The following is a 19,144-nucleotide window of genomic DNA, read 5'->3' as shown; positions in this document are numbered from 1 at the left end:
TCTTGTCCAACAGCTTTTAAGAAAAATGAATGTTGGTGCCATTCCTTGGTCAGTTGCTGTAGAAGCTAATAATTTTTATAATCCATGACACCAAATTATGTAAAAGGCCTCAAAAGTTAAGAAGTGCCCTTTAGTTTTGGGAACAGTATCATAAATCATAAATACATATTATAATCTATCAATAGATAATGCCATAAATTCACTTGTAAAAACTATTTAGGAATTGGCTATTTTGGTTTTCTCTTAAGTTCTAGACTAGTTTGAAGTATATCTGTCATAAAAACATTTTAATTTCATCATCATTTTAGATTATATTTTTTGCCACCAAACCTGGGTAAGGATAAGAAATTCAATAAACAAAAATTTTTCCCAGCATTTATTTAATAAGCATTAATATTTTGTGAAAGTTAACCCCACTCTCCCCCAATTCTCTTATAAGTTATTTGTTCCATGCCTTTCCTTACTTCCTTTACCTCTCTGCCAGAGGATCAACTGTCCCTCATTCTGTCTTAGGCAAGTCCTTCCCATTGTACTCAGTTTATTTTGGGACTGTACTTGAATCTCTCTCTATCTCTTTGTGACTGCATTCTAATCTCTTGCTCTTGCTCTCTCATTGTCTTGAATCTTAATTAAGCCTTACCCTCTTTGCTCCCTTTCCATGCCCTCAGCAAATAAAAGAATTTGAATAGCTCCCGTTCTGGACAAGGAGAAGCCTTTTCTTGACCCTATTTCCCTGCCTGGCTTCTGTTTAGGCCCTCTCTTTTCCTCATCATCTGTTTCTTTGATGGTATTGTCTAGAAAACATAATTACCAGTTACTAAGTTCATGTCTTCTCTCCTTTATCCTTCTGCATTCTGGCTTCTGGCTATAACACTTGCATAAAACAAGATTGTTGGTAACTAATTGCCTGATCCAAGAATATTTTACAGTCCTTATTTTACTGGATGTATTGGCTATATCTGAGATTAACAACTCCATCTTTTTTGAAATCTTTTGAAATGTATTGGCTTTTTGACACTTTGTGATAATTTCTATTCCCTGTCCTTCATAACTGCCTTTGTTTTCTTGCCTTAAATATCGGCATTTCTCAAGACCCAGACAGAACCTAACTTTTTGCACTGTACAAACATTCCTTGAGAGACTGAATCTACTTCTATGCTTTTACCTACAGTTAACTCATAAATCTCTTCTTTAGGCTGCAGATTGACTACAGGAGTTTCAGGATGACTGTTTCATTATCTGTAAATCCTAACAAGTTCTGTGTTTCTTCTCCTGTATATTCTTTTTTAGTTGGTGGCACTACAAGAATCACCCAAACTAGAAACCTAAGAATTATTCTTGATTCCCTATTCTGTCACAGTGTCCCCACTTACTAATTACCTAGTTTTTTGGTAATGACTCCCTAAATATTGAATTTACTTTTTCTGCTTTGGCCCTCTTACTACTTCCCCTTGCCTTAGATCTTTGTTATTCTTTGCTGAAACAGCCCCTTGACTTTGTCTTAATTCTGTCCAGTCTGTCTTCTATACAGTCTGTCTTCTATACTACTGCCAAGATTACCTTATGAAATATATATTTGATCCTACTGCTCTTGGAGACAGGTTTCTTGTTGCTTTCAGGATAATTTCCAAATTCCTTAATAGGTAATAGAAATCACACCATAAACTAGCTGCCCTCATCCCATCTACTTCCTAACTAAAAGTCCACACTCTAGTAACACTGAATTGCTTATAAATTTCCTTGCATATCATGCTGTTTCTTTTTTCATGTGATTTTGTAGATGCTGCCTCTTTGTCAAGCATGCTCTCCCTCTCTTCTTCAACTGGCTAACATCTGTAAATTCTAGGTGTCACTCTCCAAGTTTTCACTCATCCCAGTTACTCTATGTGCTTACTGATGTCTGTCACTATTACTGTACTTTCATCATTGTCTGTTGAGGACTGGGATAGAATTGAGTCTTAATCATATATTTGACTCCATCATTTAGCATAGTGCCTGACATACACTGTGTCTTCAATAAATATTTTATGGAATCTGTGACAGAGGATATAAGACATACCATTGACATTTCCAGACTTAACACTTGTGAGCCATCTTGAAAGTACCACTTCATAGAATCATTGTGAAGATTAATAAAATTTCCAATTTGACTTTTATCATGAGACTGAGCTCAGTTAACCTCCCCCACTTCCCTCCCTCTTCCCCTGCATACATATCACCACATCTCAGTTACTGCTGTTTGAGAATTTGCGGTTTCCTGTAAATGTCACTTTCTGTCCATTATGTCATATTTTCAGGAATAAATGCCATCCATTGTATAGTAAGATAAGTGGACAGAAGGAAGTATAGCCAAAGTGTGAAGGACTTCAGAGAGGGAGAGGACCTCTCTGTTCACTTCCTCAGGGAGTATGAGTTGTGATTTCTCCAAAGATGAATCAAACTTAAATGATTTGTATTAACATGCTTTAAAAATATTTAAAGAAATGGAAGGACAAAAGAAAGGGAGAAGAAATACTCAGTTTTTTTTTAAGGAGAAAAATACGTTCTTTTTAATTTTAATTAAAAAATTTTAAACTTTATATTTGTGTATTTCCAAGCCTGTTTTGGTTTACTGTAGCATGTCAGAAGAATAATAGAAACCAAGAGTCATATTTCATACTGTTATCAGGTGCTGTTGTTTATATGTTTTACTTTCTCTGAAATCTAATTATCTTTGGGGTTTTTTTTCTCTCCTGATTTTGCATTTTTGCTGTTTTGTATAGATCCTTCTGTTTTACGAGGCCCTCTGCTAGGCCACACAGATGCAGTCTGGGGTTTGGCTTATAGTGCAGCACATCAGCGTTTGTTGTCCTGTTCAGCAGATGGCACTCTGCGTTTATGGAATACAACGGAGGTTGCTCCAGCACTGAGTGTGTTTAATGATACTCAAGGTACATACTTCAAAAAATTATTTTGCTGAATTCTCTATAAAACAGTTTACTCTGAAAATCGGCAAGCAAATAAATGATTCTCTGAACTCTTTAAATATAATTTGAAAGTTTTTGAAGCAAGAAAAATATGTTTGTTTGAATTTCTTGCTCAGCCCCCTGAGTAGTTGAGATTACAGGAGCACACCACCACACCTGGCTAATTCTTTTTTTTTTTTTTTTTTTTCTTTTTTATTGTACTGTAGGTTCTGGGGTATAATTCTTGTATTTTTTTAAATAGAGACAGGGTTTTGCTATGTTGGCCAGGCTGGTCTTGAACTCCTGACCTCAAGTGATCCACCTGCCTTGACTTTCCCAAAGTGGTGGGATTACAGGCCTAAGCCACTGCTCCTGGCCTGTAATTTTTAAAAGCATAGTTTTTGGTGAAAGAAGAACACACAGATTTTAAATTTTTAGGGCCGGGTGCAGTGGCTCATGCCTTAATCCTAGCACTTTGGGAGGCTGAGGCGAGTGGATCACCTGAGGTCAGGAGTTCAAGATCATCTTGGCCAGCATGGTGAAACTCCCCCACCCGTCTCTACCAAAAATATGAAAATAGAGCTAGGCATGGTGGCAGGCGCATGTAATCTCAGCTAGTCAGGAGGCTGAGGCAGGAGAATTGTTTGAACCTGGGCAGCAGAGGTTGCAGTGAGCTAAGATTGCGCCACTTCATCCAGTCATCTAGCCTGGGTGAATGAGCGAAACTCCATCTCAAAAAAAAAAAAAAAACATTAAAATTTACATATAATTTATAGTGAAAAACAGATATTAAGGATACATGTCAGTGAGTCTGATAAGTACACCCTTGTAAATCATACATCAAGATGTAGAGTCTGGATGTGGTGGCTCACACCTGTAATCCTAGCACTTTGGGAGGCTGAGGTGGGAGGATCACTAGAGCCCAGGAGTCTGAGACCAGCTGGGCAACATAGTGAGGCCCTGTCTCTACATTTTCTTAAAAAAAAAAAAAAGAAAGACTGTATTTTCCCATTTTCGTACTACTATAAATACCTGAGACTGGGTAATTTGTTTGAAAAAAAGGTTTAATTGGCTCACGGTTCTGTATAGGAAGCATAGAAGCTTCTGTTTGGCTTCTGGGAAGGCCTCAGGCAATGTGCAATCATAGTGGAAGGCAAAGGGACAGGAAGTATGTCTTACATAGCCAGAGCAGGAAGAAGAAGAGGGTGGGAGGTACCATATACTTTTAAACAACCAGATCTCATGAGAACTCTATCATAAGAACAGCACCAAAGGGGAAAATCCACCCCATGATCCAGTCATCTCCCAACAGGCCCTGTCTCCCACATTGGGGATTACAGTTTGACATGAGACTTGAGTGGGGACACAGATCCAAACCATATGAAAGACAGAACGTTTCCTTTATCTCCCCAAAGTTCCTTCCTGTCTTTCCAACTCAACGCTCTCTCCTTATTCCCAACCAGAGGTACCCACTGTTGTGATTTCTTTCATCATAGATTAGTTTTATCTACTCAAACTTAATGTAAATGGAATAATACAGTATGTGTTCTTTGTGCTTTTACTCTATAATGTTTCTGAAATTCATTTGTGTTATATCAAATATTTCTTTTTTTTATTTGATAGTATTTCATTAAGCCATAATTTGTCTGTTCATTTACATCTTGATGGATATTTGGGTTGTTTCTAGTTTTTTGCTATTTTGAACAAAGCTACTATGAACGTTCATATATTTTCATTATAGGTGTGTAGAGACTTAGAATTGCTGGACTTTCAGGTGGATGCTTATTTCACTTTATGTGAAATCACTAAATATTTTTCAAAAAATTTTGTGGTTATATCACTTTACACCATTGACAGCAGTGTATGAGAGTTCCAGTTGCTCTACACTCTTACGGACATTCGGTATTGTCAGTCTATTTAACTTTAGCCATTTTGGTGGATGTGTAGTAGTATTTCATCTTGGTTTATTTGCATTTCTTTGATGGCTAATTATGTTGAGCATTTCTTTTGTTTGCTTGTTGGTTATGTATATCTTCTTCTGCAGTACACACATTTTTGAACTGTTAGCTTGCTGTAGTTAGATTTTGAGCCAAATGAAAAAATTCAGATTATTATATTCACTTTATACATTTCCTTCTATTTTATATGTTTATAAATAAGCTCTAAGTTTTAATGTATTCTAGATGGTAAATAAAAATACCTTCCTTATTTTTGAGTTGTTATAACTTCTCTCCAGGCTTTGATGAGTTGTCTTCATATGATATTTGTATAACTCTAAGTAATAATTTTAAATTTTACTTTTAATTTCTCTGTTTTTGATGAGCTAACATTCCTGATAAGAGATGGGTTTTTTTTTTTTAATGAAAAATTCCCACTATGCCACTCTAAGCTCCAGGTTGGATGGAAGCAGCAAAATTTGTAATTCATACATGTTTTCCATTTGCTTTCTGAATAAAGGCTTGCATTCCATGAATGTATCAGCTGAGTAACAGGTAGAAGATCTGCTGAGCAGGTAAGGGTAATAAATAGACTGGGGCTAAAAGTTACAAAGAAATAATCTCCAATGAATAGTTATGAGCTAATTCTTATTCTTATGGTAAGCCTTGTTTACTTCTTAAGGAAACCATGCCGTTATTTGTTTTACTATATTTTAAGCACATTGTCAAGTAGATGGTTTAATTGCCATTCTATTTCAATATGTTCTCTTTTAGAATTGGGAATCCCTGCCTCTGTGGATCTAGTGAGCAGTGACCCGAGCCATATGGTAGCATCATTCAGCAAGGGATATACAAGCATCTTTAACATGGAAACACAACAACGCATTCTAACTTTAGAATCCAATGTAGATACAAGTATGCATACCAATTTTAAATAGTCTGCGTTTTTTTTTTAACCTAATCAAAATTATAACTACTAGAGTCAGCTGTGAAAAATGTTTGTCACTATAAAGCTTTCTGTCTCCTAAATCTCAGAAAACAGTTACTTAGAAGGATGTACTTACTTACATTTTAAGAATTTGGGTTAAGTTTATGTACATTTATAACTATACTGTTTGAAATAGCATTTGAGCTATTCCAAAGATGGGTCAAGTTTTATTTTATACTAAATGATTGATTTTCAATTCTATTTGAAGAAAGCCATATTTATTCTGAATAGAAAATGAAATCTATTTTTCATTTCTCATAATTTCATATTTTAAATCAACAGTTTTATATTAATAGCATGATTTGGTACAGCTCAATACAGATCATATTGTGGCAATCAGAATTCCAAATCTGAAGCTTCCTATTGGATGCAGGAAGTCAGGAAATAAATGCTTTTTCAGGTTATGAAGAAGATATTACAGTCTGATTTTTGGTTTTTGACTTTCTTAACAATCGCTTTTTGTCATTAGCCATAATCCAGGCAATCACAGTTTAGATTGCAGTTGAGAAGAATATCACTTACATATAGCATTGTTTTAATCTGAGAACTAGCTTTGAAAGTGGTTACATGTTGTATGTGTATGCATGTATATGTGAATGTACATGCATATGTGTACATATCTTATGTTGTTCTCATTCTCTGTCTCTTCTCTCAAAAGTTTCTTCATTCCATTGTGGTTTTCATCATTTTCCCTTCTTGATCTGTTGTTTGTTTTCTTCTGATATGCTGAGACTTGTTTGGGGAAGTAAGCATGAATAGAACTTTGAGCTACTTGGAGATAAATGAGAGAGACAGGAAAATAAAAACTGAGATGATAGAATTGTAAAGGAGAATTTTTTCACCAAGAAACACAGGTTTTAGACTCTCAATAAATTTAAAATCACATTTAAATATATGACCCAAAGCTATAGTAGTAAAATAAAAAACTAATATGAAATTAAAAATGATGAGAACATTTTTGTAATTACCTTCAGAGATTATATGACCAATTCTTAAACATCCTGAGTGGAAATAGGGCTTTTTAATGACTGCAGGTTAATAAGATGTCAAATCTGGTGGATAAAATGGATAAAGAGAACTAGGCGAGTCTACATTTTCCCCCAAGAGATGTGACCCTAAATTAATAGGACTTTTTACCTGATACTGGAAACATTTTGAGAAGACTTCCAAGAACGTTTTCAACAAAGGCAACATTACTGGAATAAATGATAATTATTTTGAGTTGTAATATGTCCCAACATTTTCTAAATTAACATTTTTTACTTTTAAGGTTGTATAAAGCAAACTTAAATTAGTCTTTTATTATGTTTTACTGTGAACTACCCCTTGCTATTTGTATTTGATTGTGTTGTGTTGTTGTGGAATTTAGCATTTTTTTTTTTTTTAATGAAAGGATCAAACAAGCCTCAAGGTGAAAGTGTATTATATAGAGTTTAAAGTGATGAAGGATGTTTGTTAGAATAGGAATTACCCTTCTTCTCAGTGACGTCAGTGGCTGTGGTAAAGTCAATGACTGTGGTAAAGTCAAAGGTGGTTGAAGCAGATATGTCACAAGCCAGGTATGAGTAGTGTTCTTTGCATTCTGCCTGCTTCTCTGATTTGTCATCAAGTGGAGAAGCTTCTTTAAAAGTATTACCAAATAAGAACTTTCTTTTGCCTGCTTCCATGATTTGATTTCAATCTTTTTTCTAGCTCTCAAAGTAATTGAGGCTATTCTCCAAAATATCTCTCTCAGAATATATGGGATACTTTAAGTATTTCTTTTTTGTTGTTGTTACTGTTTTTCTCTTGCTGGGTTTTACAGAGGGTATTGCTCAATGGAGTATTATCTGTGGAGGAAATAACGCATAGTCTGAATTTTGTAAATAAGCATCTCTTTGTTTAGGATTGTCTAAATTAGATATAACTGACCAAGAACTTATTCCACATGGTCAAGTGAGTTTTTTGTTTTATGTTTATTCTTTTGAGATGGAGTCTCACTCTGTTGCCCAGGCTGGAGTGCAATGGCACAATCTCAGCTTACTGCAACCTCCATCTCCTGGGTTCCAGTGATTCTCCTGCCTCAGCCTCCAGAGTAACTGGGATCACAGGTGTGTGCCACCATGTCTGTCCCATTTTTGTATTTTTCGTAGAGACAGAGTTTCACCATGTTGGCCAGGCTGGTCTCAAACTCCTGACCACAAGTGATCTGCCCACCTCAGCCTCCCAAAGTGCTGGGATTACAAGCATGAGCCACTGCACCCAACCTTGTTTTATATTTAAATAACAGGCTAGGTAATTTACTTGCCACTCGCATTGGGGAAAGACTGTCTTCAGTTTTTAAGATGTCATATTTCTAGAAACCACATGAAAATCCAGTAAGATTAGACTATTTTTTAGCTATATTTTCTATTATGTGAATATAATCTAGGGGTCAAAAAAATTTTAAACTCTTCATTTTGAAATACTTTTTAACTTGCAGAAAAGGTACAAAAATAATATAAGAACTCCTGGCTACCCTTCACCCATATTTAGCAGTTTTTAACATTTTGCCACATTTGCTTTTTCACTCTATATATGTGTATAATTTTTAATTTTGAGCCATATGAGAGACGTCATGCTCCTACTCCCCTAGATCCTTTAGCATGTGATTCCTAAGAACAAGGACATTCTCTGATGTAGCGCATTACAATGATCAAAATCAGGAAACTTAACATTGACACAATACTATTATCTGAGTTACTATTTGTATTCAGATTTTGACAGTTGTTCGAGTAATATATTTTACAAGGATACCCCTTCCTCTCCTGGACCATAATTTAATTTTTAAAACTTTGACTTACCTTCAATTAGTGTTTTCTTTATGTCAGTTTTTCTTTTCTCTTATAAAAAGCTTAACAGAAATCACTAAAATTTTAAATTACTGATTTCTTTTTGATAAAAGCCTTTCAGGAAGAACTTGTGATCATTTAGGAACCAATTTTGGCAGTTGTGTGATTTGCATGAACCGTCAGGTCGGGAGAGAGTTAGAAGTTAGAACAGGTACTGATTTTGTGACCTGATTGTGGAGGAGTCACAACTTTTTCTGAACCTTGATGTGTTCACTGTAATATGGGGTTAATAATATGTGCTTGCCTATCTCGTTGTGGATATAGTTGAAGTTTCTTTGGAACCTAATAACATAAAAAATACAGTTAGGATGCTGACTTTTAGGATTCCAAAACCTGGGCCAGGCATGGTGGCTTGCCTATAATCCCAGCACTTTGGGAGGCTGGGGCAAGCAGATCACGAGGTCAGGAGATCGAGACCATCCTGGGCAACATGGTGAAACCCCTTCTCTACTGAAAATACAAAAATTAGCTGGGTGTGGTGACATGCGCCTGTAGTCCCAGCTACTCTGGAGACTGAGGCAGAATTGCTTGAACCCAGGAGACAGAGGTTGCAGTGAACTCAGATTGCACCACTGCACCCCAGCATGGCAACAGAGCGAGACTCCATCGTCAAATGATGACCATTTCTATTATGATGAGGAAGAGTGAAAAGGGGACTTAAGGATTAAGAAGCTCTCTTTGTCATATTTATCTTTAGATAATAACAATGTGATACAGAACTTGGTATGCAAAAAGAGCTGAGATTTAAATTTGAGAATTATCTCCATGTAAGTGATGGTGGAACTTTATATTAAAAGTAGCAAAATCTCACAGAACATTGTAGAATGAACAATGTTAGTGGCTATAGACTAAGCCTTAGATGGCACCCACATATAGCAGGAAATTGTAATTTAGAAATACTTCCAGATTTATCAGTATAGTATAGTTCAGGCAGTTCTCTTTCCTAACATTGAAATTTTGAAAACAATCACAGAATAAATGAACTAAAGACAAATAAAAGTCACATTATTTACCTTTTTTTTTTTTATGAGATGGAGTCTCGCTCTGTCACCCAGGCTGGAATGCAGTGGCATGATCTCAGCTCACTACAGCCTCTGTCTCCTGGGTTCAAGTGATTCTGCTGCCTCAGCCTCCTGAGGAGCTGGGACTACAGGCATGTGCCACCACACCCAGCTAATTTTTGTATTTTTAGTAGATATAAAGTTTCACCATGTTGGCCAGGATGGTTTCCATCTCCTGACCTCATAATCCACCCACCTCAGCCTCCCAAGTGCTAGGATTATAGGCATGAGCCACCACGTCCAGCCTACTTTTTCAATCTCTTAGGTAAATAATTTAATTCTTCTTTGTGTGAAAAATATCTTTGACTAAATTGTGTTGCTTTTTAATTTTTTCTGTTTAGCAGCCAACTCTTCCTGCCAAATAAATAGAGTCATCAGTCATCCTACTCTTCCGATCAGCATCACTGCTCATGAAGACAGGCACATCAAATTCTATGATAACAATACAGGTAAGAATTTATTAAGAAGTGGTTTTTATTAAAGCAAAAAGAAAAAACATTCCTACCACAAGTAGGCTAATTTTGGTGTCTGTTGGTTGTTTCATAGTCAGGGAATAGGCGCTGAAACACAAATACTCTCCTGGCTCTGTTTCTCTTCATTCCATCCAAATCTACTAAGACTGGTCTTTATTATACAATACAGAATCATTTTGGTTTATTTAATAGTGAGCAAATGCTATATTTAGGCCTTAGAGCCAAGTTTATCACTATGGACACCAGGAAAAATTTTCTCAAATACCAATAAAAATGATCTGTTGCTATGATCTGTTGTAGTATTATATATTGGGGAAAAGTAGAAACATTGGAAGTAGAGGCATATGATTATTATATTTTGTTTAAAATGTTCAATTATTGAATAGCCTTATTCAATATCCAGTTGTTAAGTTACCAGATAGCCTTTTTTAGTGTTGCAGATGGAAAACCTCCAGGTCATTTTATTCATTTTCTATGGACTAATCTTATCTGTGTTGTAAAACTGACTAGTTGGTCCTTATTGATTTGAATTGTGCATGGAGGCTTGCCCAAGTTTTATTTTATTACATTTCACCAGTATAAAGGAAATCTATGAAGAGCTATGCTGGAGGAAAGCACCCTATATTAGCTGCCATATTTACCTAAGTATCTGACTTGTTAATTTGCTGACTTTTGCTGACTTTGTTTAGCTGCCAGTGATGAGTCATTTAATATTTTAAATTCTTTTCTATATGTTGTATCCACCAAAATTGTGGCCATGTTTTCTTTCTGCCCTCTTTCTTTGCCTCATTGTTTTCTCTCTGTGAATTTGAATTCTGTATTTCCACAACTCAATTTGCCAGTAGCTAAAGGATGCAAAGTAGGTGATTAATAATGTCTAAGTTCTAATTAACAAATGTGGCTTAAGGGGTGTGTTTAGAAATTACTGACTTCCATATTGTGGCTTAAAAGACAAAAGTATAATCTAAAATTTGAGCTTTTTTGTTTTTTGTATCACTGCCATGACTAGAGGCAAGAGGTAAACATGTTGTTTTAGTCAATGGAAAAGCCATTAATACAGTAAGCACACAGAGAGGGATGACTGGAGAAACCAGCATGACATAGTAGCTGGCACATACTGAAGATGAGGAAAGGCATTGGCATTAATAAGGAGTAACAATCTCTTTTTCCAAAGGCAAACTGATCCACTCGATGGTAGCCCACCTAGAAGCTGTTACAAGTTTAGCAGTTGATCCTAATGGCCTTTACTTGATGTCTGGCAGTAAGTACCTCAAGTATGGATTATTTATTTGTCCTTATCATTTTCATGTTAATGTAATTTTTCCTTTCAATTTTTTTTTTGGTATAGGTCATGACTGTTCAATACGTTTATGGAATCTAGAAAGTAAGACGTGTATCCAAGAATTCACAGCTCATCGAAAGAAGTTTGAAGAATCGATTCATGACGTAGCTTTCCACCCATCCAAATGCTATATAGCCAGTGCTGGAGCTGACGCACTGGCTAAAGTCTTTGTATGATGCAATGCATCATCTTCACCTTCTAGCTGTTTATAAGTAATCAACTGCACAAAGGAGATACAGAAGATGAGGGCAAGAATCAACTCATCCTGCCCTTTTGTTCTGCTGAAGGAGCACAGAGAACATTTGTTGAAGTATAGTTTTGCAATTCATATACTGTTTTCTAAAACTAAGGTTTGTTCAGGTTGCTGCAAGCTCAGCTGAATCTGTGAGCCAGAGGTCTGTTTCAAATTTCTCCCAATAGGCGCCTTTATTTCTGAGGTTGTTCTAATTCGCTAGGCAGGCCTGAGCGAATAAAAGTTTAGCTTGTCCCTATTGAGTAAGTAGGGCATGCTGCAATGGATAATTAAGAGGCTTGATAGCTGAGACTAAACAAAAGAAAAGTGGGAAACTTAGACCAAGTTCTCTTTTGAGAAATCCTGTTAAACACATTAAGTAGTCAAAATAGTAATCTTCCTATCATATCTGCCATACTAACCCTTTTGTGTATAATGACCAGGCAGTGTTAAACTGAGTTTTTAATTTGGCTCTCCTTTCAGCTGTTCACATAAAGCACCTGGTAAAGCATTTTACCTGTTAGGGGGAGAAAAATGCAATAATACATTAAATATATTACTATTCAGAAATGCTAAACAAATACTTAGTTTGCAAGCAGATTTCTATATTGATTACAGTTTTGAAAATAGATTTGGTATCATTCTAAAGTTTAGCTATGAAGCACTCACCATTGTGAAGAATAGTTGATGGACTCTGCTTTTACTAAAGGATTTAACTTATTCAGGTTTGAAATTCTGTTTATTTTTAAGGGTAAACAGGGCATATCTCTATAGAAATTTCTATTTTAAAATTCACTTTATTCATGTGACATTTCTAGTACCAGAGTGGTTATTTCATACCAATGAAATCTTACTTTTCAGTGACTGAAAAGATGGAAGTTATTTGCTAATACTCGTTTATCAACACCCATCTAATGATGCTTCAGATGATCTGTGCTCTTTCTTGTCTGTCACATTCAAGTTATCTGACATCTACCAAGAATAGTTCATAATTATTAAGAGTCCAAAGAATATGATTAACTTCATGCAGCTGCTTTTGCAGAAGTACTAATAAAAGCAAATGTTTTGTATCCGAGAAGTCCTCTATTAATCTCTCTAAGAATAATCTCCTGGAAATCTGAATGAAAGAATTCATTGCCAAATATTGACTAAAAAGTTCTGTCTTTCTCTCTCCCTATTCCTCCCCCATTGTTTAATTGAGATGTACATGTTTCAATAGGCAGTGAATCAGTATTGTTTCTTGGGAAATCCATATCTTAAAAGGCCAGGCTTTCCCAACCTAACTTACCTGTGACTCACCTACATGTGGTCAGCTTTTGGGATTCCTAGGACACCACTATCTAGACCTAGTCCCTGGTCATACAGACCTTATTTCTGTAGCTGTTATACCTCTCTTTATTCTCTTTCTTCTTTGTCCCAAATGACAGAGACTATTCTAGAAATTAGAAATAAATTATTAACGTCCAACTTGCCACCAAAAAACTATAAATAAGCTCTTAGATTTAAAAAAATATTAAATATATAAATATTTTAACCAATTAAAACAATTTCTACATATTCCATTCCCCACGTTTTCCATCATCATAACAGTGACACTTCTCATGATATGTACATCTCCTTGAAAAAGTATTCTAGTGGTGATGTGGCTAATGATTGACAATATTTCTATAAAATTTCTGCTTGTTTGCCCCTAGAATTCTGCATTATACAGGCAAATTTTCTTTAAAGACATGTGCTAAATTTGCCTGATTTTCATACAGATATGCTGTAGTATTTTAACACAGCTACCTTTTCATTTCATCTTTGTATTTTGGTTACAAGCAGGCTTAAGAGACTCCTTTATGTAATTAAATGAATTGACCTAAACATGAGCTATCAGGTGAATGCTTATATTTCCTTGCAGATACAGAATTCCATATTGTGTTCAGTAAATTTCTTTTGGTTCTTCACAGTGAAGAAAGAATGTTTCTAACCTAACGTTTGTAGAAGGATACTGCAAAATTCCTTCCAGGAAGGAAGGAAGGTGCCATTACTTAGTGTATTTATGATGGATTACCACAAAACTATTGTTCTACCAGTTATTGTTTTAATTACGTTCCAGGATCTTCAGTATCTGCTTTACTAATGTCACTGAAATTCTGAAAATCAAGACATTCTTCTGTTCGTTTTATGCTTCATGGTTGTAATTTTTTTGTTAGTAAGTGGAAAATAACCATGAGATACATAGACTGTAGTGCAAATGGAACTGTTGAAAGTTCCTTAGAAAGCCAGTGCAGTGCCATTGGAGACTATGGAGAGTCTTCTCTACCAGCATTGCATGATCTCAGCCTAGAAATGAGCCAAAGCTATCTTCCATCCAGAGTAGCATATACATGTGTCTGACTTTTCCCCTAGCCTGTTGAACATTCAATGAAACTTCACAGAATGAACAAATTCAATATTTACACAGCCATTGAAATGCTTTCGTAGAGCTTCATTTGTAAATATTTCGGATGAAATGTATTGGAATAGTATGAAAATCAGCAGGAGATGTGAATCCCTGCCTTATTTTCATATGCTATGGATACATCTCTGGGAGCTTGCAGCACCCTTCTCAAAACTCAACTGTCATATAGAGCTCATTTGCTACTCAAACCATAGACGGATATTTAACATAAGTGATATAATGACCTTCAGTATTTTTCTAATGAACAAGTTTAGCAACTTTTGCCATTAAACAGATACTTAGTTATGCAAAATATTTAGCTTTTATAATCATTTTAGTTATGACCAAAAGGGAGGAGATTGAGCTGCATCAGTGATGATGAACTTTGTGAGAAATTTTTTTTTTAATCTGACTTTCATTCCTTCAGTATTCTTGCTATAAATTTCTTTTGGAAATAATGATGAAGATTTATTTGAAAATGTCTAAAATGTATGTATATTTTATAAATATATATTATATATATTGTAAGAATATATATAATATATAAACTATATATATATATATAAAACCATAGGTGCATTTTACTGTTCTGTATTTTCATTTTTGGAGGTAGTATACACAGCAGATGATGAGTATGATGAGTGTTGTGCTGTTTGCTTTTGCAGTATAATATATAGTTCTAAATGTTTAAATTACTGTATATACTATATTCATTATAGGCTAGCATGCTTGTTTTAAAGACTGTCATTCTAGTGTATTAAAATCTGAATGTAAGAAAACCTGGCTATTCAAATGTGAATTGAAAAAGATTTCATTCTCAGTTCTGAACTATTTCCATTGAACATTCAGGCTTTTTAACAAAAACAAATATCAAGAAGGCAATAGCTAGAAAATGAGAGGTGCCTTTAAAAATATATATATAAATGCAGCCTTACAGTGAGGATGAAGACTGAGTTTGGGGCAGGGGTTGTGGGGGGCAGAGAGAGAGGGAGAGAGAGTTAGAGAGAGAGAGAGAGAGAGAGTGTGTGTGTGTGTGTGTGTGTGTGTGTGTGTGTGTATGTTTACCAATCTGTGAAGGTCCTGATTTGTGACCATCAATGTATTTTTAATATATCTGCTCAACTTCTAGGACTTCAGGGGGCATTTCATGCGCTTTGTGCTCTTTTGAGTACCATATATACTTTCCAAGAATTTTGAATGTGAATTCCTAGAAATTTCAGTAGAGAAAATATAAGTATTCTTTAATTGTAGTAAAGTTCAGGTAGAAGGAGAAATTATTGGTTCACCAAAATTATGGGATCTCATTAATGTTGGCTAAATAAATGTCATTTTTTAAAGGCTCACTTTTTAATACTTCATGTATTCCCTCTTACAAAACAGCATGTCATGAAGTTCTTGTGTGATAAAGATTTAACTAGTAAATATTATTTTTAGGAATTACCTGAACTAGTTAAAAATTCCACCTAAGAATAGTCTTAACATATTTAAATGGCATCTCTCATATCTACCTCTTTGTCATTGCTGCCATTTTAACTGAAGCAAATCTTTATGACATCTGAAATGATGGTTGGATGCAATTAAAAAAATCTATGTTGGTGCTTTTCTCAGGCTTTATCATTTAAGTTGTATTAAGATGTCACAAATCAGATTGAAAGGCTTTGTTTTTCTTTAAAAGAATTGCTTAAAATTAACCATCAATGTGGTTAGTGAGTGGAGATAATAGATCTTTGGTTGGTATATGTCTGTGTGATGTTTTCAACCAATAGCCAAATTATTATTGAACTTACATGAAAAAGAGTTCTAACTATAATTTTATTCAAATTACTTTATTCTTTGAAAGTGATTTCAAGACTATTAAGTACATAATCATTCATTTTATTTACTCAGAAATTGCCTCTCCATTACTGTTACTTGTTTAGTTATTTATACAATTGCAGTACTTTAAATGTTTGACACTGGGATTCAGGTTGTACAAAATAGTAACTGACAAAAATATGTATTTTTTTGTGAAATGTATCAAATCCTAAAGTTCATTTTAGAGAAAGGCCCAGAAAGCATCTGTGTTTGAAAACAAAGGACAGGTCATTCTTGAATAATTGGTATAATTTTTACTTTTGCCTTGTAATTGGCCATATCATCATCCAACTGGATCTTCTTGTCAGTGTAAGGGATGCCAAGTTGACAAAGTATTTAATAGATTCTTTGCATCAGTTTTTGTTTTGTTTTTTTAATTCTAAAAAAAAACAAATGTTAGGCCAAACAGATCCCTAGATCCCACTCATTGATTCTAGCAGTATTCCTGAAGTGGTGCTTAGGGGGTCAGAATTTTCTGGATCTTTGCTAATCCAAGCTTTAGATTTGAGTTAACCGGGACCACATGCTTGTCATCTCTCTGATGCAAATTTTCAAAATCATTTTAATTTGGATTAACGCTAATGTCTGCCTGGTTTTTTAACAGGCTGTGAACCAGTGAGTGCCTTGTTAATGTAGAATGATTTTTTTCCCCCCTGGGTGGGTGTTACTTAGCTCCTCTCTGAAAATGTCTCAGAGAATGGTATATTAATTGACTTGTAGAGAGCTGCTAAATTTGATATTATCAGCAGTCAGAAAGTCTTTGGTTTGCCACGTCTCCCTCCCTGCTATCTCCTCATTGTTTGGCTGAAGTTTGCCTCTTGTGAGAAAACAGTACAACTCCCCTTCTCCACTCTCTTTTTTTTTCCAGCCCAGATGAAGAGGTATCCCCTACTTCCATCCCAACTATATGATCTAATACCTGTTTTTAGGAGGAACCACTTCTTTTATTTAATATTGAAATCTGCTGGTTATTTTATGTCTTCTCAAGTTCAGTTGACTAGCGCTAACCACAGGGTGTATCATCAGTTCAGTTTCCTAAATAACCCTTTCTTTCCACACCCAGTCCTCCAGCTGGTGAGCCCTGGGCCAGATTGTTTGATCTTTAGGTATTTTAAATTTTAGTTATATCAATTAATGTAAATTAATCCAAATGCTAATTTTTGTGGTGCCAGAAGTTTCTTTTGTAAATTCAGGGTATGGATAAGCTAATTAAGATATCCATCTTTGGTGGCTCTAAGTGTATTATTTGTTTTTAAATAAAGTGTACAAATATAGATAATGTGCTATAGGTGTCTCATGAATTGGAATGTTTGTCAGATTTGGAATCTAGCTGTGACTTTACAGTGAATCAGTTAAATTAACATAGTCTGATTTGGGGCATTTGGGGGTAGGAGTTGTAGAGGAGTGCAGAGAAATATAAAAGGATATTAGATAAAGTATATGTGAGTCCAAAATTAATGAACCAGTCTTAATTACTGATTGTGAGGAAGGAGGAGAAGTTTATCACTACAGAGAATTTGGGCCTCTGAAAAGCCAGTCAAATTAAAATATTTTCTAGAATTGGATTAGTGATACTTTCAGAGACACATGTTTAATGAATAGGTTTTATGTTTTTCAAATGTTCAGTTTAAATGGCTTTTAAAATTTACACACACATATGTAAATACAATGTTTTATTTTTTCTTTGTTTGGTTACTTAACAGACAAACATAAGTCTTCCACTCTCTCTGCCCCTTCAATTCAACATTATTTTTCAAGGCCTTTGGCCTGCCCAGAACTCAGTCTCTGTGTTCCAATCTGGATCCACGATACACTATGGAATTCCTTGAAACTATCCACCATTGTTTGGTGTTCTGTATGCTGGTATACTAATAAATATTATATCCTTTGGTATGTACACACATTTTTCAGTAGTGTTGGAAACATCTCTTTTATCTTCTTAGTGAGAACTGAGACATGATTAGCTGGAGTCATTTTGGAGTAATCTATCTCAGGAGGTCATTAAAACTCCAAAAATTATTCGTGGATTGATGAACCCCCTGGGGTCAGCCTAGGATTGCCAGGTAGTATTCTGACCTTCTCTGGGCTTCCCAAGATCACTGATGTTTTGTGGGGTCCCAGCATTGTCCTGGCTTATAAAGTATTCCCAGAACACCTGGGAGGTGAGCATACCTCTTGATCTAAACATTATAATCATGGAGCATCCTTTCACCTGTTATTTCTCTGGATGACCAGAACACTCCAGTTCTGTAAAGAAGCACTAACATACAGATCTGCAGCTCTGAAAATTGGAATCCATTTTCTGAAACACAAATTTTAACTCAGTAAATTTTGTATATTTTCAAAAAATTCAAAATCTACCAAACATAAAATGACTTACTTCTGAGTATCACTCAAACCCTATAAAACCTCAACCTTTTCCTTATTCCTAATTAGTATTTCACTAAAGGTAATAGTGTTTTCAGTTAGATTGGAAGTCATTATTTGAGTGAGTGAAGTCTGCAGTAACCTACTGATAGGAAGGACCTATTTTATAGAAAAGTATCTTGTCCTTGGTGATTTAGCCATCCACCTTACATGAAGACTGGTCCAGATGCCAGCTCCATATTGACCTTTTCTGTGTACCTCTTTAGATAATTAACCCAGTGATGTAAAGGAGAGCCCACAGTAAAACATCTGTTAAACAGCACTTGGAGCACTAGAGTTAGTGTTAGTAATTTATGTGCTATAATTTCTTATGCCATCATAAGATCTAGTGTATTTATCAAATTGCCAATTCATTACCTCAAACAAAAGTTTTTTTAAAATTATATAATAGCATCATCAAATTAAGGGTAATAGTAGAGAAACCCATCATCTGCAATTAAGAATGCCCAAACTGAAAACTTGAAGAAAAAAAGCACGTGAAAAGCAAAATTTTGCATTAATCATGAGTTGTAGACGTAAACAGCTTGTGGTTTATATGTATGTGCTGAAATGGTAAAGTATACTGGCACCCAACTACTTCTCTTTGGAAA

At 35.1% G+C, this 19,144-nt stretch overlaps 1 protein-coding gene across 2 annotated transcripts in view; it reads left to right on the top strand.

Annotated features, from left to right (window-relative positions):
* The window catches only part of STRN (striatin), a 133,048-nt gene extending 115,024 nt beyond the window's left edge, over nt 1–18,024 (top strand). For both annotated transcript variants that reach the window (XM_012475494.2, XM_012475493.2), the window contains 5 exons: nt 2,763–2,930; nt 5,657–5,797; nt 10,143–10,250; nt 11,449–11,535; nt 11,623–18,024. In XM_012475494.2, coding sequence (XP_012330917.1) covers nt 2,763–2,930; nt 5,657–5,797; nt 10,143–10,250; nt 11,449–11,535; nt 11,623–11,792 — 674 coding nt within the window. In that variant the 3' untranslated portion in view covers nt 11,793–18,024. The remainder of the gene's footprint in view (nt 1–2,762; nt 2,931–5,656; nt 5,798–10,142; nt 10,251–11,448; nt 11,536–11,622) is intronic.
* The last annotated feature ends 1,120 nt before the right edge of the window (nt 18,025–19,144 follow it).

Source organism: Aotus nancymaae, unplaced genomic scaffold, assembly GCF_030222135.1.
Source record: "Aotus nancymaae isolate 86718 unplaced genomic scaffold, 86718_ANA_hifiasm-v0.15.2.pri h1tg000057l, whole genome shotgun sequence".
NCBI classification, from domain to species: Eukaryota; Metazoa; Chordata; class Mammalia; order Primates; family Aotidae; genus Aotus; species Aotus nancymaae.
The sequence above is the reverse complement of the archived record's forward strand: the minus strand, read 5'-3'. Positions and strand labels throughout refer to the sequence as shown.